This window comes from Mauremys mutica, chromosome 3 (genome assembly GCF_020497125.1).
Source record: "Mauremys mutica isolate MM-2020 ecotype Southern chromosome 3, ASM2049712v1, whole genome shotgun sequence".
Classification (NCBI taxonomy): Eukaryota; Metazoa; Chordata; order Testudines; family Geoemydidae; genus Mauremys; species Mauremys mutica.
Window position 1 is genome coordinate 5,226,551 of NC_059074.1, and position 21,287 is coordinate 5,247,837.

Sequence of the window (21,287 nt, forward strand, 5' to 3'; positions counted from 1 at the left end):
ATTAAGTAGCACTTGCTAGACAAGGGACATGGGTGCCAAAACCCAGTGAAATGAGAGAGGTTGGAGACTGGTGTGTGTACCTTTGAGGGCCTGGAACATCTATTGCACATCCTCCTCTCTCCACTGTTAAAGAGCAGAGCTAATTTTGATTCCATTAGGAGTCTATCTAGAGACTGCTGAGTTGAATTCGCATTGGGCCAGTAGTGCACCAGCACTGGGGCTCCCCTACTACAAGCTGAAATCACTAAAAGAGCTAAGCTTACTGAGCTGAGATGACTAAGTGCCGTGTTAACTTGTGGGAGAGCCTGAAGATCTATCACCAAGCAGCTGGCAGAGTGGAGCAGTTTGCAGCATGTTGGAGCAACCCATGGAACAGTGAGCGGAGTGGAGCGGTTTTTGGGGACGGCTGATGCAGTTCACGGGTCGGCTGGAGGAGCGGTGCAGCTGGTTGAGTGGAGCCAGTCATGGTGAAGGCTGCAGCAGAACTCCACGGAGAGACGGAGCAGTTGTCCCTGGCCCACGTAAGGCCACGTTGTCCCCGGCCCCCATTTCCACCCATGCTGGGGGGTAAAATTCTGCAGATAAGCTTTTGAACTCTGGGGTGGCACTGACCAGAGACTTTTGGGTTGTTGGACTCTGGGGTGATTGGACTTGAGACCCTAAGGGGGAAAGGACATTGCCAAACATACTTGAAGGTGGGTTTTTGTTGCTTATGGTTTGTGTTATAATCCTGTTTGTGGTGTTTCTTCAATGTGATGCCACATTGTTTCCCTCCTTTATTAAAAGGATTTTGCTACATTCAGATTCCGTGCTTGCGAGAGGGGAAGTATTGCCTCCTAGAGGCACCCGGGGGGGGGTGGTATGTAATTGTCCCAGGTCACTGGGTGGGGGCTCGAGCCAGTTTTGCATTGTGTTATTGAAACGGAACCCCTGGATACTGAACCCGGCCCTTGTTGCTGCCAACTCAGAGGGGCAGAAGGGTTACACTCAGATTTGGAGACTCCAGGAACACATGAAGACCAAGGATAGTGACCGCAAACACAGTCACAAGTATAAAGTCTTTTCTGTACTGCAAGTTTTATTGAAGCAATCGTTAAAATTACAATTACCCAGGTCTATACAAATCATACAGAAACCCATGCACTAACTACTCCTCTAGTCATACTCACATCCTCACGGATATTCCAGGGTCTGATGGATCTCCCAACAGATAATCATTGATAGAGGGATAGTTCCTGCTGGGGTTTCCCTTGGGGTCTTCCCACTTTTACCCAACCAGGAAATCTCTTTTATATTGTAGTTCTGACCACACCTATGTCGGAGAAAAACTCAGTTCTCGCTTTTTGTTTGGGTGCAGCAAAATCAAATACTTTATTATTTCTCCAGTAATTACAATGGAGGGAGAGAGTGCCATAGGACACAGGGTCACCCCAGTCCCGGACAGGTCTCTCAACTGGTAAACAATTACATTAAGCCTTTATACTTTTGTTACAGACAATTTCTAGCAATCATGGAGACAGTAAAGAGAAAACAATTGCATTTGTTTATACATAAGCTTTTCTGCTATCTTATTTATTTTACTACTAAGAAAAGCAAGACTGCATATTTGCAAGGTCGTAATAACTTTTCACACAGTTCACTCTGTCTCACATTATCTTGCTTCTACAAATTTCACGTCATTAGGGTCACAGCTAGCCTAACTTATGCTAAGTAACTGACATTCATTAAGATCTCTTCAAATCCTTGTTAATTATTTACTGGCTTCCACACTCCCCCCTTTTGTACTTCTAGTACAACAAACAATTTCAAATCTCAATTCGCATTAAACCATGGATTTCAGATTCTACAGCAGATATGTCAACCTTAGGGGTTGTCATGGGATGTAATGACAATGCATGATTAGCATGAACATGAAAGGTATTAGTACTATCATTATGTTTTTTACAAAAACAACAACAATAACATAATCCTAAACTAACTAACAACACGACAAACAATAACATTCCCATAGAAATAAAACAATGGGGTTGTTGTACAGTTTTGGTTACAAAGCACAATACATCATATATAGTACATAAAGTAGACACTCTATAAGCTGTATGAAAGGCATTCTGTTCAGCATGATATATATTCTGAAGCATATGAATTTGCCCATTACAATTCAGAGATTCTTCAAACCTCTGGTAACAATGAAAGCAAATTTTCAAAACCGATCAGGCACTACTCTGGTCCAATATAAATATACCTGAAATCTAAGAGCTACTTGCAACATTCTATCTGCATTCTATCTGCAGGCCAGTAAATGATATAATTGCCTGCAGCAGTGGTAAGATCAATATGTATATCTTGTCAGGTGTTATTCTAGGGGTACTGTCTATAAATCAGGTAGGTATACCAGGTGGTCTAATTTCCCAGATGTCTCGGTAAATAATTCAGTCCCACATGCATCCTCCCCATGGACCCAGCAGGATTCGGTATGTGGGAGCCCACACCCACCCTAACCGGTCCATATGCTTGGAAGGAGCACTGTGAATGTCCACACTTCCATCCAGAAAGTGTCCAAGTATGTCTTCATGACCACAGATCAGATGGTACTCCTGACGTGTCTGTAAGGGCAGTGGGCAAAGTCTGGTCTAGATCCCACTGCAATGCCTTCCCAGCCTCAGTGATATTCAATACCATCGCTGTCAGTAACTTCTGGGTCATAGAACTAAGGGTGGAAATGACATGTAACCCACCAACTCCAGCCTGTACTTAAGACAGCTGAGCTTCAAAAATAAGGCTAGTGGCCTTTTCTAGTTGGCCCAATTTCTTATCATGTTCTTGGCCTTTAAGAATAGTCCAAATGGCTACTATACTATTGGCCCCAGCCCACAGGGATCTGGTCAATTCCCTTTTTGTCCAGAGGAAATAACCCAGGCCTTTTTGTTGTGCTAATCTAATGGCAGCCCCTTGTGAGCAATCTGGGTATGTAGAAGTGATTTGAAAACTGGATAAGGGCAATGTCATTTAAAATCCAATTAGGGAGGGCAATACATACTGAAGGATTTATCCAGAACACAGGGCGCAGCCTGTAGAATAAACCCCAAAATCCAATTAATACCACAGTCCCAAGCATGGGTCCCACAAATTTCTTCCTGCCAGTATGTAATTCGTAGTTTCTTCACCAGGGTCAGTTCTCAATGTCCTTTTCAGTCAGGAATTCCTGGACTTTGGCAATGTCAGTGGAGTGAGTGTTCCTTCTTCTTTCCTGAAGCAGTTGTGGTTCAGCATCCTACAGGGGAGAGTACCAGGACATCGTCCTGTAATGATTTGCTTTTTCTACAAAAGTTCAAAGGCACAGTAGTTTGTCAGTGGACAAGGGAGAGGTTGCCAGCACGTCACCTTGTCCTTTTTCCTGCTGTCCAGAAGCACAGTGGAACTAGAAGAAAGAATAGGCGAATTATCAGTAGGAAAATTCTCCTGATGTGGAGGGGTCTTTTTACAGTAAGAATCATGGGTCCAAGCAGTCAGTCTGTGGCACTTCACAGCGGTGTTGGTAGTCAGCAGGACTTGGAAAGGGCCTTTCCAGCGTGGAGCCAAGGCAGTCTTCCGTTGATGGATCTTTATGTAGACCCAGGCTCCTGGTTCCAACGAGTGGCAAGGTTGCACAGGATCCTTCGGTAGTGCTTCCATCACCTGTGTAGAAAAAAGACTTAACACATTTCAATAGTGCCTGACAATACTTAAGCATTATGTTATCCATCAAATGAATGTCCATCTGAGCTGGGGTTATTGGGGGTGCAGTTGGTAGTCGCATTGGGTGTCCTGTCAAAATTTCATGAGGGCTGAGTCTAGTCGTTCGATTGGGAATGGCTCTCATACTCATCAGTGCCAAAGGAAGGGCATCCAGCCACTTTAAGTTCGTTTCAGCACAAATCTTGGCCAGTTTATTCTTTAAAATCCCGTTCTGGCGTTCCACTGTCCCAACTGTGGGTGGTGAGGGCAGTGAGTTGCACATAACTCCTTTACAATCTGTCCAGTAAAATGAGTTCCACGATCACTGTTGATACTCACAGGGATGGCAAAACGTGTATAAAAATCTTTAAGCAGAAATTTCACAACAGTCCTGACATCTGCTTTCCTGCAGGGAAAAGCTTCAACCCAATTGGTAAATACATCAACTAAAACTAATACATATCCATAACCACAACATTTGGACATTGAAATAAAATCAATCTGAATATTTACAAAAGGTCCCCAAGGAGGAGGGTGGGCTGCCCGCTGCACACCAATCTCGTTTAACTGCAGCAACCATCCCCCCCTTTCCTTGGTAGTCAGCCAAGTCCTAGCCGTGAGCGGTGACCTTGCCTTTTTTTTTTTTTTTTTAACCTACAAAGGAAACTTTTACTCTTTACTTATACACCTTCTTTTATACCATGAACACATAAACATAAACCAGCCACATATACCCTTTCATGAAAATAACCTTATTACAGAACTTTGGAACAACAAGCCAGGACAAACACACCCACTTTGAGAAGTTCACTTAATATAACCTCTAGTCCAATAGCTTTCCACCATCCCCAGCCCTCTGGCTAAAATTCTGAGGTAGCCAGAAGGATCCCTTGTACAATATGGGGAGTGGGTTAACTTTTCATGTCCTTGCTTCCAAAGACTGTCAGTATGCAAATTTTAACAACAATTCTAATTAAAAGATTTGGCCAATGTAGTTTCTTTCTCTTACTTAAGAAAATGTATTAGACTTTAGTATATCACATTTTTCTGATGTAACCAAACACTTTGTATTCTAAGTTGAACAAAACAAGTATCTGCATTTCAATCCAACACTTCCGCTTGATTTCAAATCAGACCATCTCATGAAAATATTAAACACAACAATTCTGGCCACGAGACAAACACCACAAGACAGAACATAGAACACACAACATAATTGTGACTGTGCCAGTAAATCATGGTACGTTGAATGCTGTGCAGCTGGCATTAATTTTCTTTGATTATCTGAAAGACAAAAACAGAAGTCCACCCCTTCTGGGCAGTTAAATACTTAAAATATACAAATACTCTTGTTGATTCTAGGCAAAACAGAGGAATTACCCCATATTTTCTCGTATGTGTTTCTTAGACAGCCCTGGTTCAGCGGCCTCAACCTTATCAGTTAGTTAATTTGCATTAACACAGATGCTTTCTGGCTTGCTTTTATTTCTTTTAACTCCTGCTTTTAAACACTGAAAGAAAACATCACCACTTATAGTGCCTTTAGAGCCTAATAAAAGTTTCATTACATAGCACTGTATACATTCTTCAACTGATTTAACAAAATTGCTCATAGGCAAATGATTGCAATCTAATAATTTCTTTGCCTGAATTTATCTACAAACATTTCAAAGACATCAAAAACTTTTCCCTTTATCATTTTTACAAAGTTCAACTGCTGTTCCCTCCAGCAACTACAGAGGCAACTTTTCACTTTCCTTAAAAATCACTTGCTTGTCTCCCAACAGTCACTTTTATCAATGCAAATCACCATTCCAAATATCCTCCTGAGTATTTGAAATCCTCATGCTTATATTCACTTACTCCTTCTTTCCACTACGCCCTCAAAAGTTTCCAACCTGTTTTCCAATCTCTTTGTCTGTTGCCTGCCCGCCTGGGCCCGATCCTTTTTTTTCTCGCTGAATCGTCCCGTCCATGGACACTAGCTTGTTCCACAACCAGTTCTTAGCTAGGAGGGTGAGCTCCTCAACTAGCCCCACCCTTCTGGTCTATACCCCAAAACATTTCTACTCACAAGACTACCCGAGTCCTCCCTTGTAAGGCTTGCCACCTGGGCAAAAATACATGGCCATTGGGTAAAGGCCAATCCAAACCCCTTTAGGGGGTCTACCCAGAGACCCACCCATTTGTATGCTGACACTTAAACAGAAAAGAAAATTACACAGAAAGCAGAGAGAATTACAGTCTAAGCCAGATTTTTCTACTTCTATTACATTACTTCTACTTCTACTTCTATTACATTTCTACTTCTATTTCTACTTCTATTACATTTCTACTTCTATTACATTGTCCGTTACAGGGGGCGGGACAGAAAGATCTCAATACAACCTCAGAGCTTCATCGCACACATGGCTTCCACTCTGAGGAATTACGAACGAGAAGTTCAGTTCCGCTCACACACCCAACGCCCAAATGAACAGAGCAGAAAAACAACAGTAACCGGTTAAACAAAACAGAACAAAACTAAATAGTGTTTCCTTATTCTATTAGGGCTCACCTATAATCATGCAATCCTTATCATATAACACCAACAATACCAAACAAAGCAAACATAAAATAACAAGGGTAAAACAGATAGATGGTGTAAATTCTGCAGGGCTCCCCCATTATTAATTGCTCACCAAACTGTGACAAATTTCTGTTACCAATTATATTCCTCATGTCAGGTGATCAGACTGACACTGCATATAATCAAATTGTAAAGCTTCATTAAAAATAATAAAACAACAATGGAGAGTGTTGGGAATGCTCCCACCTCACACAGGAAAAATATGAATGCCCCAAGCCTTAAGCCACTTTAATACTCACACATGTCTCACTGGAAAGTTAAGCTTTGCAAATATAATTCCAATTCTGTAACTTGTACCGCCTTTGGTTTGCCTGTGTCTCTATTTTTCCACAAGCAGCTGGGGCTGAAAGCAGTTTTTCTTTGCACTTAGCATAGTCTGCGCTGATTCTTGACCTTGAACATAGAGCAACTTCTCTTTATCTCTGGGCTAAGCTGAATTTCAAATTAACCCGTTCCTAGGCAAATTGCTCACACTGTGTCAGAGGCTTTTCTTTGGTGATTAAAAGCTCCTCTGAGATATATGATCTTATCTAGATTGAAGATACCTTCTAATGGGCATTATTTAGATGGATTTTCACGCGTGTACAGATTCCAATCATTTAAATACCTGCAGGTTTTAGGACCATAATGTACGTACATGTAATATGCTGGGGTACCCTTAGGGGGGTAAGGTGGAATGTTTAGACTGTCCCTTACCCATTTTCCACTTACACACACAAAGAGGGTGCCCTGTCCGTGCTAGCGGCTCAGAAACTAAGGATCTTTCCCTACAGGGCACTCACACAGAAGAGACTCACAAGGAAGACTACGACTCTCCTACACTTCCCTTCAGCAAAGAGCGTTGGCTAGTCTCTGGGAGATGGCGCCGCTTACTCTAATTGCATCCAGTGAGACGAACAGATTGTCAGTAGCCCACACAGAAGGGAAAGGGGAGGGAAGATGGGTTCACACACTCCTAGACCCAGGCAGCTTCCTCGCCGGACTATGCCAGGCTGAGTCAGCCCACCGTGGGTCGGATCTCCTAAAGATCCACTAGTTACCGGGCTTGCGTTAGAGCAGTCCTGATCATTAGCTTCCGCTTCACAGGGTACTCTGGGCGTCTTCCGATAACGATCACTCACACTGGTGTACACACACACACACACACACCAAGGCCTCTTTTTCTCTTTTTAACCCTTTTTTAACCTTTTTATCTCTTTTTAATTTTTTTTTTTTTTTTTTACCCACGATGCATCTTTACCTGGTCCGGACCAATACCATGAGGCGGTATGACAACCCCTCTTGAGGCAGTAAAAACCCCTCAGCACCGGTGCATTCTAATGCATTTACCTATGCATTACCTTATGCATTACCTTATGCATTTCCTTGGCCAACTCAGCAGTTCCCAGTACTGCTATAAACTAACCTTATTGGGGCCTCTCCCCAATACCACTCTGCATCTGATCCTGCTGCACAGTCAATAAGTTCAGATGGCGTGAGCCCAACAGAGACAGACATCCTCACGGACAGTCCTCCTCCGATACCCCAATAGAGATTTCAAAAGGTCTCATACCTCTCATGTGGCGCCATGGGGTTCGAAGGGGAATGATCCGTAGTAGCCGTCTGTGGGTCCGTGGGCGTTGCCATCCCAGACGAGCCCCCAAATTGTCGGAGAAAAACTCAGTTCTCGCTTTTTGTTTGGGTGCAGCAAAATCAAATACTTTATTATTTCTCCAGTAATTACAATGGAGGGAGAGAGTGCCATAGGACACAGGGTCACCCCAGTCCCGGACAGGTCTCTCAACTGGTAAACAATTACATTAAGCCTTTATACTTTTGTTACAGACAATTTCTAGCAATCATGGAGACAGTAAAGAGAAAACAATTGCATTTGTTTATACATAAGCTTTTCTGCTATCTTATTTATTTTACTACTAAGAAAAGCAAGCCTGCATATTTGCAAGGTCGTAATAACTTTTCACACAGTTCACTCTGTCTCACATTATCTTGCTTCTACAAATTTCACGTCATTAGGGTCACAGCTAGCCTAACTTATGCTAAGTAACTGACATTCATTAAGATCTCTTCAAATCCTTGTTAATTATTTACTGGCTTCCACACCTAACACCTTATGCATATGCATGAAGGTTTCAGCCCTCTTTTCCTTATCTGTACTTCCACACCCCATGAATATTGGGGTGCCCCATTTTTAATAAGTTGTTTCTTAGTTCCCCTTTTTCTCATTAGCATCTACGGCAACCTGTGGGCAGGACAGGACACTCCATGGTGTTACAATCAGGTGCCTCGTGGTCTTGGACAATACGCTGCTGGCTGTTCCAATCTATTTTTCCGTAACATCACCTACTGGCACATCTTTTACAGTAATCTTGTGACCTGACTGGCATGGAGTTATCCGTAGGTCACCCACTCATGCCAAGCATTCCTAAGCCTATGGCCTAGTCTGGCTAAGCTAAAATCTTACAGGCCTCAGCCTGAAGGGCTTCCATACCAGCCAGGCTTTACCTGTATGTCTAACACACACACAGCGCTCCTAAATACTGGTTAATCTTATACATCTATAATCCCGCCATTTAAATCTGCTAGCACACATTAATTATAGAAAAAATTGCATAGAAATTGTCCATAACACTAAATAAGACAATAATAAATGGCTATAGTAGCAAAGTCTGGTACATTAATGCCGACATTTTATATAGGGGATGCTATACTAATGTTACAGCTGTTTCAGCTCAGAGATTACAGCCTCCTTTGTAAACTCGTCCCACTCTGGAGGGATTGCGCCTTTGCCCTCAAATTTTGCACAATAATCTTCTTCCAATATTGACCTGAAATGGGACACGAACCATTTCCAGTAAGACTGCGCTGAGCTGTCTGCTGTGATGCTCCAATTGGCATATGCAGGTCCCGCTTGTCTATAATTTTTATATGGAATTTGATTCTTTTCACAAAGCACCATGAAGTAGTCACTTGCTACAAGACTAGAGCAGATCTCAATGACGAGCTGGTCTGTTCCGTACCACTGGGTACCATTCAGGGCCTGAGGACGATGGAAATGAACACTGTGGTCTCCGTCATGACCAGGTATTGTGTTTGTGCAAAGAGCCTTGCAAAAGGGACATTGCTCCCAGCATCCACAGAGCTGTTCGAATAGTATTTTATGAGGCTTCAATTTAAATGGCTCCATATCAACCACAGCAAATTCCTGTTTCAGGTTTTCTAGGACCGGGGGCAAAGCTTTACTCATTGCCTCTTTCAGAAACTCTATGTCCTTGATTTCCTGATGTTCAATGCTTTTCAGATCGCTTCTGGGAAGGTCTAAGTCATCTCCAAATCGGTTGCAAAATTCATCCAGCCACAAGGATACATTGCCATATTTATCTTTGACAACTCTAGTCGAGTCACGAATAGCTGAAAGAACAAGAGTCTGGAAAGAATCAAGGGAAATAATTAAAAAATTCTTCAGTCTTGGATTTTTCTTGTCTAAACAATAATCATCAACGCATTTCTTGATAAAACTCTCTAAGAAGTCCCTTGGGAAGTGAATGTATTGTCTGTACTTCTCAAAGTTTTCCTCCTCTGCCAGGGATATCAGAATACTGGTCTCCAATTTGGATCTATTGCCATTGAAGGCTGAATAGTTAGACCTCATCTCATTGGCTATGTCAATGGCAGTCTTGTCATAGACTGCCTGGCGGAGAGCTGCAGAAAGCCTGTTGCATAAGAAATCAGCAAATGTTGTGATGGAGGTTGCTCCTTGGCAGGAAATTTGAAAACATTTAAAGAAATCGTCTCTCTTATTTTCGAGGTAGACGGTTGGATCATTCGCATTCTTAAATGCTCTGTGCATGTCTTCAAACCGCTCTGCTGCCATTTTGCACAGATACAGGGATAACTCTATTTTGTACTCATTATTAAATGTGTATTTTGAGTTTTTGGCTGCAGAGTCCACCTCTCTTCTTATTTCATTCATTATTTCGTGAATGTAACTTTGATTATAATCCATTCTCTGCTGCTCCTTCCTATCAATTTTCATCTTAACAAGCTGTATGATGCGAGCTGTAACCTGCTCTATGTTCGTTATATCACAGTTATCCAAAGTCTTATTGAAGATACCTAGTGTTTTCTTCATGACAATATGCTTGGAAATATCGACAGAAAATGTATTTTTGTGGGAGGAACTTTTAATTTTCTCTGCTATATTGGGTTCCTGTTTAAAATGCTGCAGAAGAATGTTTTCTACATCCATGCTAATGTCAGGTTCCTCAGCAGAAGGGGCATCTGACGATACTTCATAGACCCATCGTTTCCAAAGGCCGTCAAAGTTTTCTTTCAATGCTGCTTCACTTAGTTCCTCGCCTTTTAATCTCAGAGACAATTCTTTGCTTCTTCTGAATAGCTCATTTTCATATTCTGACTTCTTTTCAACAAGTTTGCTTTGGTTCTTCTTCAGTTTGATAAGTTCTTCAGCTTTCCTCTCAATTTCATCAATCAATGATTCTTTCAGATCATTCAGTTTATTTTCAGTACTTGCTTTCCACTGAATTAATATTTCACAGTCTTGCTCCTCAGTGAAGAATCTTTCGGTGTCATTCATGATGGCACGATATTTTTCTTTAACTTCTTCTTCAAGGCTTCTCCTGGTGACATGGTGAATTTCTCTCTTCTTAATTCGATTGTTCAGTTTTGTCTGCAGTTCTAGTATGTGACTTCTCAACTGCCAGGTCCACTGGTTAAACATTTTTTCTAACCTGTTGTATGCTGCAATCTCCAGTGTATTCTTGAAGCTGAAAACAAAGTTCTCATTTAATAAAGCCTTCCACAAATCACCAATTCGGATTTTTAACTCTGACAGCCTTAAAACACTGCCCTTGGATTCCTTTGTGGCAGCCATGAGAATCCTGCTCTTTAGTTCCTGCACATTTTGGCTGTAGCTGGGATTCGGAGGTGCCATTGGTGGGTCTCCTTCCCAGAGGTGAGCAAAGTAATGAGTGTGGGTGTTCACGTCAAATCGGATAACGTCACTAAAGCGGTTTACATCACAGAACTCTTGCTGGGCTGCAGTAACTGTCATTTCATCTAACTTTTGTTGGAGGCGTCTTCGTCCTTCCATATTCTGTTCTTTTGCAGTTATTTCTCCAACATTTTGATGCACAAATAAACAGCTTGGGGAGAGCTTTACTTGCTTCATCCTCAGAAATGCCTGGACAGCGATCTGCAGGATATCTTGCATTTCTGAAGGATTCTCTCCAAAAATATTGATTAGAGTCATGTTGCCAAGACCAATGACAAAGGTGGCTAGCTCGTTATCATGATTGAGTGTTGATTTACTGGTTAGTTCCATGGCCCGAAGCCCTTCAGTATCAACGACTAGTATATAATCAATGTTCAGACTTTGTTGGAGATTCTCATTCACTTTAATTAGTTGCATAAATGCTCCCCTGGTGCATCTCCCTGCACTGACGCTAAACTGAAGACCGAACATGGCATTTAGCAGTGTTGACTTCCCAGTGCTCTGGATGCCAAGCACTGAAAGGACAAACACCTTTTTGTCTCCTAACTTCTCAGTCAACTTGTCAAAAACTGCTCTCACCCATTTCAGTGGCACGTATGAAGCATCACCATCCATCAACTCAACGGGATACCCTGAAGCCATCAGGTCAGCTGCAATTTGTGGAAATTCAAGAAAATGTTGATCTTCTTGGGACAAAGTAGTGAGAGCTTCATAAATCTGAGCAACCTCTCTCAAAATGTGTTCAAGGCCAATCGTAGAAGCAGCTATCTCAGCTGAGACTGTTTCCAAGTTACTTTTCAATACATTTTCTGAGTCACCATTTTCTCCTGGGTCTGTTTCTTCCAGCATTTGTGACCATAAGACGTGGTATTTTTGGCGTAGTTCTGCAAGACGGTCAGAGCTCAGGTCATCCAGAAATACTTTCAACCACTGCAAGAAATATTTTCTGGTGGTCTCTGAATGGGACTGGAGAATTTCCAGCACCGACCTCATTAAATCATTGTGGGAGGATGCTCTCCTTATCTGATCATGTCGTATAGCACGTTTTTCTGATTCAATTTGGCTCCGGTGCTGTTCAATGCTTCTCTTCATTTTATCTTGTAAGCGGGTAAGTTCCTTATCTTTCCTACACCACTTGTGCCATAATTGTCCTTGAAGAGGCAATAGCTCTTCCTTCATGCCCGATAAGTTATTCTCCTTGAAGAGGACCATCACTGTCTGTGCCATTGACTTGGCTTGTTTACACTCTTCTTTGTCTTCATCAATGAGAAAACCATGCTGGCGAGCAATTTCTGCACAGGTTTCAAGACTACAAGTGGGGTTCGAACCAGCCAGTAAATCTTTGATTGTTGTTGCCAGTTCATCAATTAATACTGCTTCATTTCTGTTCTTCATGCCTATTTTTATGTTTAGATTGGATTTACCTGCTACAATGTTTTCTTTTTCAGTCAAAAGACATACAAAAGGCTTTGGAGATTTCAGGAGATCACTTACAATTTGCCTGCCTATTTTGTTCTCATCAGAAGCTGTAAAGAGAACCACATTTATGGAAGCGATCTCCTGTAAAAATCTGACCTGCTGCTCATGCTCTCTTGCATCCCCGTGAAGATTAGTGAAGGCGATGCAATTGTCAAATCTGTCATCATCCTTTCCACCTGGACAGTACCAGGAGATTTCCACAACCCCGTTCATCAGGAGACAATCTTTACTGCTGCCTCTACAATCACGATGGAAAAAAATGTCATGCTTGTGCTTACTCAGCAGAGCATTCAGGATCTTAGACTTAGAAGAATGAGGTGAATGACCAATCCGTGTGAAAGACACCACAGGTGTATCTGCTTGATAAATCAGTTTGTTTTTATAATTTTTAATGCTAGTCTCCACTCCTGATTTTGCAATATGTTGCCAACCCTTTTGAACTTGGCTAAGGGACCAAAGAGGGAATTCTATTTGTGAAGTACAAGGATTTGGCACCAGAAGTGGGAGTGCAAACTGGCAGATAGCGAGCTTTGTTGAAAGATATTGTCTCATGAAATCATCTGCACAATGAAAAATTGCCATCTGGACATCCATTGGGTGCACGTGTGTCTGCCTTGGTGTACCAGACTCATTAGTTCCCTCATCATCATTTAAAAAGTCCTCGTAGATATCTGAGGTTGTATCTGAGGATTCGTTCATCTTGCTTGACATATTCAATGCAGTTGTTGTTTCTTGTTTTGTTTTACAGTCATTTTTGCAAACCAGATACCGTACCCGATAGTCCAGCATCAACAGCTTTTGCAAAAAATAAAATGGCAGCTCATCCTCTGTGCTGGGCTGTCTGTCATGTAAAGAGGTCTTGTCAATCACATGGAAATCTGCCATCCCCATTTTCCTTGGATAGTAGTTTTCAAGTCCAAGACGTTTAATCAGATTGAGAAAGCCCTGAGTTTTGAATGCTTCAGACATTTTAACATCCTTTGGTGGCGCTTGGGGCTGTGGCTTTGGTAGGGGTGTCTGCTTAGCCCTTTGACAGACATCCCTTAGTTCTTTTATTATATCCTGTTTCTGCAGATTGCTACTGGAAGTTCCATATCCTCCTTTCACAAGGGCATTTAGGTCTCTTTCCAGGGCATTCCAATCATCACATGCATTAGGCTTCATAAAGACATTAGCTACTTCACCGGACAACAAGTTTCCCAGGTGATGCTTCATGAAAGTCAAACGTTTCTTCTTCTCCTCTGGAGACACGTCTTTGAATTCAGTTGTCACTGTCAGACCTGTCAACAGCAGGAAAGCCTGAGCTCTGGAAACATCCTGATCCCTAAGCGTCAAATATCCCTCATGTGCCCTTTGCATTTCCTTTAACATGAAGTTAATTTCTGGGCACCCGAGGAGATACTGGAAAGTGTTACTGTCCACACGGTATCCTGTGCTGGCAGCAATGGAGAGTAATAACAGTTCTGTGTCTATCTGCTCTCGGCCCTGTAGAGCCTTCCGCAAGGAACAGAAAGCTAAACTCACATCCAAGCTGGCCTTTACTTTTGCTGCCTCCACTGCTGCTGGGGAGGAGTTAGGCCCATAGGTAACAGCCTGTAGGTAATTCTTCATTTCCTGTAGGACTTGAATGAAATCAGCAAATTCAGAAACACAGATAGCTTTTTGCTGCTTTTCTTCAGCGTGAAAGATCCACTGCATAATGGAGGAAGATTTGGGGAAATTCTTAACTGAATAGACATCAGGGTCCAGAAGGCAGCGCAGCAGAGATTTGGTGAACATGGTGTTATGTGCAGGTAAACCTTTGCATAGTAAAACTGTGTTTTCCAGGAAATCCTGAAGCACCTTATCCGACAGGCAAATGTCAATCCAGGTCCAGTTATGTTTTGTTTTTTCAATTAGCTTCTGTTTGAAATTGAGCAGCGTCACCAGCGGCTCTTCATCCCCAGTGACTTCCCAGGTCTTCATTTCCTCTAAGAACGATCTGGCCTCATCCACTGCACTGACTAATTCCTCCCCAACCAATGTACTTGCACTGAGCTTTGTTAGAGCTTCATAGGCATCTCTGAGACTGCTGCTCATTTCATAAACATCTTTAAAATCTTGTCTGTGATTGGACAGGATTATGTCCCACACTGGAATCAGCCGAGAACCTCTGTCAATAACAGACCAGGTTTTGTTACTGGCCAGTAGCCCAGATTTCCATGCTGTGAGTGAATCCACTCCAGGTGGGCCACCTGTCTTGGTCACAAACAGCTGAATCTCTGTTTGCGTTTGTTTTCTATCTGTGCCCTGAAATGAGGCTGCAGAACCTGATTTTGATGCAGTAACACCAGCTGCAATGCTCCAGCCAAACCCACCATAGCTGCCCCCAACATAGGAGCTGAGTGCATCAGATGCTTGTTTCTTCACCTCATCCAGCTGCTCTGCCCGGAATCCCTCAGAAGACGCTTTCCACCAGAATATCCCACCCAAGTGAAGGGGGCCCTGGTTTACTTGAGACCCGAATCTCTTGAAGAATCTCCCGCCCCTGCTCTTCAGCATGTTGAGCTTGTCTGGCTCTGGGGTGTGACTTAAAAGGTCCTCAATTTCTTTTAACTCTTGAAGCGCTGCACTGGAAAGTCGAAGTTGATCCTTGGGGAAGTGGCATGAGGCCAGTGGGATGTAGCTGTACTTGGTGGTGCAAATGTAGGTGTGCTCAGAGCGGGACCGGTGGGTTTTTTCAGACTCTGAAGAGCTGCTATAATCTGAGCTGCTTTCAGCACTAAACCCCCCAAATCCACCCTTGGTTGTGACACTAATGCTGAAGCCCAGCTTTTCCATGGCCTTTGTGAATGTGGATTCTGCTTCGGCCGATGAAAACTCCTTCTTCTCAAACAATGGCCCTTGCTCTGGACCAAAGAGCTCAAACCCTTCTGGGATGTCTATGAGCTGCTCTCGCTTCTCCACCATCTCTGTGAGCTTCTTGGTCTGGTAAATACCCTGCAGGGCCAGCCCTCCCGACACCCATCTCAAAACTTCCTTGTCAGGGAGATTCTCACTCTGGGACAGTGACTCCTCCAGGAAGTCTAATTGTTTGTGCACATTCTCTATCACTGTCTTCAAACGCTTCTTAGGCGGTGCCCAATACTCTGGGGCTATGTCCATAGCTTGCTGCAGCTCCTCCTCTTTCTTTCTTACAGCTTCCTCATGGCGGCTCCTGCCTTTCTCCTGCATTTCTTTTAATTCCTGCAGGGCTGCCTTAGCCTGCTCCTGCCTCTTCTTTAGCATCTCCAAGCACTGCTCCTGCAGCTGCTTCATCGTTGCCTTGCTGTCTGTCTTAAGTAGTTCTTGGAGCGCCTGCTTTTCCCATGTGTGCTGGACGTCACATTCTAACTTTAGGTAGTCTTCATATTGCAGGTGTTTCAAGGCTTGGGCAGAGGTAACTCCAAGTTGTTTGTGTAGTTTAGGCAGCCAGTACTCTGCACTCAGACCCACTGCTTCCAGTCTCTTGGCTAGTTCATCCTCTGCAGGATCTCCTGGAGCTGAATTCTGGGGTTTTTCCTTTCCCGTAGACATGGCTGTGAAATGGAGTAAAAAATAATATCACACTCAGATGACGATGTTCCTCCCTCCCTACTTCCGCCAGCTTCACTCCCGGCCTACAATGGGCTACACCAGTGGTACTCACAGTTATGTGACTTGGGAGCCACATTTGCAACATCATCAACCAAAAGAGCCACATGAAAACTGTAGGCCCTGTTCACAACCCCACCCAGCACACACTCAATAATATTAAATATATAACCATAAATATAACCAAATGCACTAAAATTTTCAAATAAGTTTTCAATAAAATGAAAACTAAATTTAACTAACTTCTTTATTGCAGGAGGGGGCTCTAGGCTGGGAGGGAGTGAGGGCTTCAACTGGGGGTGTGGGCTCTGGGCTGGGGTTTGGGTGTGGGCGGGGCTCCAGGCTGAGACCAAGGGGTTTGGGGTACGGGAGGGGGATATGGGCTGGAGCAGGAGGTTGGAGTGCAGAGTCTGGGCAGAAGTTAGGGTGTGGGATGGGCTCGGGGCTGGGGCAGGGGCTTGGGATGCAGGGTGCTTACCTTGGGCAGCTCTCATTTGGTGGTGCAGCAGGGCTTAGACAGGCTCCTTGCCTGCCCTGGCCCCCAGCCACTCCTGGAAGCGGCCAGTGCATGGGCGGGGGGGCAAGTGGCTCCACGCGCTGCCTTGCCTGCAGGCACCACCCCCACAGCTCCCATTGGTCGCAGTTCCCAGCCGACGGGCTCTGCGGGGGCAGTGCCAGCAGGCGAGGGAAGTGCGCAGACGGAACATCGGAGCTTCCCCTGATTGCCGCGCAGCTCCAGGCCAGCGGGAACAGAAGTGCATGGATCCACCTCCCACACCCTGACAGTCCAGATCTTTTTTGCGGGGCCCACTTAGCCCAGGGCTACAGGCACTAAAGCCCCTGCATTCATCCTGCTGGCAGGGTGCAAGAGCCAGTCGCCGGACCAGGGCGAACCGGCTTCCCCAGGTGGCAATTTAAAGGGCCTGGGGCTCCCACTGCCTCTACTGCCCCTGGCCCTTTAAATAGCCCTTGGAGCTCCCGGCTGCCACTGCTACCCTGGCAGGGGAGGGAGGAGGAGTGGGAAGAAGGAGGGGGCACTTACCGGTACAGGGCAGGCTGGCTCTGACCCCCCCCCAGCCCCACCCCTTCTGGGGGCCAGAGCTGGCCCCAGCCCAGCCCTGTACTGGTGTGACGTTATTGACAGAATCACTAACTGTATAGATCACTGTTGCAACCATTGTTACATATTTGCAGAGAATATTGTACAAAGGTTGTCGTGTGAGGCGTCTACGGGAAGATTATGATTTGCTGGTTATAATTATGCTATCGGTTTATGTGTATCATTTTTGTATTTAAAGTTATCAATATTGGCTCTATACTGTCTGTATCTCAAACTTACAATTTTAGATTCTAAAGGACTGGCAACAGCGTGATTTGTGGGTAAGAGCTGATGTGTATATTGACCTGGGTCTGGGGCTTGGTCCTTTGGGATCAAGAGAACCTTTTTCCTTTTACTGGGGTGTTGGTTTTCATAACCATTCATTCCCAGGACAAGTGGCACTGGTGGTGATACTGGAAAACTGGAGTGTCTAAGGGAATTGCTTGTGTGACTTGTGGTTAGCCAGTGGGGTGAGACCAAAATCCTCTCTGTCTGGCTGGTTTGGTTTGCCTTAGAGGTGGAAAAACCCCAGCCTAGGGCTGTGACTGCCCTGTTTGAGCAATTGGTCCTGAATTGGCACTCTCAGTTGGGTCCCGCCAGAACCAGCATCATTACAGTGCCCCAGCCCAGGCCCGTACCGGTAAGTCGCTAGACTTACTGTCACCCCTGGGTGTAAGCCTGCCAGGGAAAACTCCCATTATCCAAATACAAATTATAAAAAATTAACTGTGAAACAAATATGAACACTACATCCACCCTCACTTCCAGATGCATTGTTTTGCAGTATACAGGCACTACGACAATTACTCCAGGATCCTTACACTTCCATAGTTAGGGCTGAGTTTAGATTTGCACATAAATCAGGGATTCTTTCACTTGGTTATGTATGAAACATACAGTGTGAGCGCTCCAAAGCTATGCCACTTTTTGTGTTCAGAATAAATTTTTCTGAAAATTTACAAGTAAATTGAATAACGTGTTCATGAGTTAAAATTCATTTTAAAATGTTTTTTTAAATAAATGTAGCACAATTGCCAGAACATTTATTTTTTCCCAAATGATCTAAGGGAGAGGGATAGCTCAATGGTTTGAGCATTGGGCTGCTAAACCTACAGTTGTGAGATCCATCCTTCAGGGGCCCATTTAGGGATATGGGGCAAAAATCTGCTGAATGATTCAATTGGGGATTGGTCCTGCTTTGAGCAGGGGGTTGGACTAGATACCTCCTGAGATCCCTTCCAACCCTGAGATTCTATGATTAATAACAGAATAGTGCAGACCTTTCAAACATCTCATTTTTTTACCATTCCTCACAGTAAAGTTGTCCCCTTCAGCCGTGGTTGAAGAATGATGGTGTATTACAGATAGTTCCATGGCAAACTGCCCCTTTCAAAATGGCCACCATCTGTTGTTCTCAGTGGGACTGAAGCCAACCAGTTCTCAGGGAAGATGGTGGTGCTGACAGCATATGTGGCCACCATCTTCCTGAGAACAGTTTGGCATTCAGCCTCATTCACTCTCAAGCTCCTTGGTTTCATGTTTAATTTTCACATAGGAAATTTTAATCTGGGAATTTCTCTGTCTTTTAAAAATCATGTAACAATTTAACAGAACATTATAGCCATGTTTTAATTAACCAGAAAGAACCATTACAGATCCATAAAATTTAGAGTTAAGGTTAAACTTTTAGAAGAAATCCAAACATGTCACGGTATGGAAATGCAGTTACCACACGCACAGGCCCCCTCTAGAGCTAAGGTACAGAGTATCTAGCAGTAATTTAGGTTTAAATATTTTACAGACATCATGTAAATATCCCCAAACCTGATATACTAAACATGCATTGTTAAAGTACACTAAAAAGAAACCCGAACTTATTGCGGTAAGGCCATACATCGTGAGGGCATCCAAACAATGTCAAGTATCAGAGGGGCAGCCATGTTAGTCTGGGTCTGTAAAAAGCAACAGAGTCCGATGGCACCTTATAGACTAACAGACGTATTGTAAAATAACCGTGTGGCTGCAATTAAGGTATTTCCATGTGTGTGGGCCCAGATGAGATTAAACTGACTGGTAAAGACTTTTTTTCTTTATTTTTCTCTCCCTGTGTCCCCACAAGGCAAATATAAGGTGGTTGGGTCCCCAAATTGTGCATTTCCATATCCCAATTTGTTTAGATTTCTTTTACTCTTCTTTTAACCCTTAATTTTCTGGGTTTATAATGGAGATAATTATAACATCTCTGTAACGTTCACTCAACCTTAAATCTCCTTTAATGTGCTACATGAACACATGAATACTGAACAAGAAACTCAAAGCAAATGCTACCTTGTGATATTTCTAATGATCTGAAGATATATAACATCAAATTTAAGTTATTTAAAAAAATTAAATGTTTAGGGCCAGATTAATCAGTATGCTCTGGATGCTTTATGCAGCTCTGGAGCCACAAAAATCAGACAGAGGGTACACCCCAAATTTACGTTCCCTCATGCAAACCCCCCCCCCTAACACACACACTCTCCCCCAGCCCCGCCTGCCACCCCCACATGCCTCCCCCAAGTGGCTCCCGGTCTCCCCTAGTTGCCCCCGCACGCAGCTCCCCAAAGCAGAGTGTCCCTGTCTCTCCCCTGCAGCTCCATGCTGCCTCCCTGCATCAACTGCTGCCACAGAGTCCTTGTGCCCCCAAATCGACTGCCCCTGCCCTTCCCCCTCAGACCCTTCCCTTTTCCTGCGGAACCCTCCACCAGCACAGCCCCCCCACCCACCTGTAGTCACCACTCCTGCCCCACGCTGGGAAAGGGGCAGCCCAATCCCCCACCCCCAGTGAGGCTGCAGTGAGGGGTAGAAGCAAGCAGGGGAGGAGGCAGCCCCCCCCCCCCGCCCTCCAACACCCACCAAAAGGGAGGCGATGGAGATTCCTGGACCTGAGAGAGACCCTAGGAGCACGTGGAGTGACAGTGGTGTGGGGTGAGTGTGCTGCCAGGGGGAAGCGGGGGACCCCTACCCCAGAGCTCACTGCTGCTGGCTGGGAGAGAGCTGGAGGGACTCCTCCTCTCTGGCCCTAGTCCCGGGGCAGCCTGCCTGCCCCCCAAACTCATCCCCAGCCCTGCCCCACCCCACACCCTCAGCCAGAGCCCTCATCCACCCACACCCCAACTCTCTGCTCCAGCCCTGAGCCCCTCCAACACTCCCAACCCCTCATCTCCAGCCCCAGACAGAGCCCTCATCCCCCCACACCCTAACCATCTGCCCCAGCCCTGACCTCCTCTCATACCTCAATCCCCTCATCCTCAGACAGAGCCCTCACCCCCCACACCCCTACTCTCACCCTGAACTCCTTCTACACCCCAAACCCCTCACCCCCAGCCCCAGACAGAGCCCTCATCCCCCTGCATCCTAACTATCTGCCCCAACCCTGAGCCCCTTCCTGCATCATGAACCCCTCATACCAGCCCCACTCCACAGCCCTCACCCCACACCCCAACCCTCTGCTCCAGCCCTGAGCCCCTCCAACACTCCCAACCCCTCATCTCCAGCCCCAGACAGAGCCCTCATCCCCCCACACCCTAACCATCTGCCCCAGCCCTGACCTCCTCTCATACCGCAATCCCTTCATCCTCAGACAGAGCCCTCACCCCCCACACCCCTACTCTCACCCTGAACTCCTTCTACACCCCAAACCCCTCACCCCCAGCCCCAGACAGAGCCCTCATCCCCCTGCATCCTAACCATCTGCC

General features: G+C 44.7%; 1 protein-coding gene across 1 annotated transcript; it reads right to left on the bottom strand.

The window, feature by feature from the left end:
* Nucleotides 1-1,074: 1,074 nt before the first annotated feature.
* Nucleotides 1,075-16,391, bottom strand: LOC123367118 (interferon-induced very large GTPase 1-like). Its single transcript, XM_045011153.1, has 2 exons — nucleotides 8,447-16,391; nucleotides 1,075-1,312 (listed from the first exon to the last, which is right to left on the bottom strand). The coding sequence occupies exon 1, from the start codon at nucleotides 16,389-16,391 to the stop codon at nucleotides 9,060-9,062; it is 7,332 nt and encodes a 2,443-aa protein (XP_044867088.1). The 3' UTR covers nucleotides 1,075-1,312; nucleotides 8,447-9,059.
* Nucleotides 16,392-21,287: the final 4,896 nt, after the last annotated feature.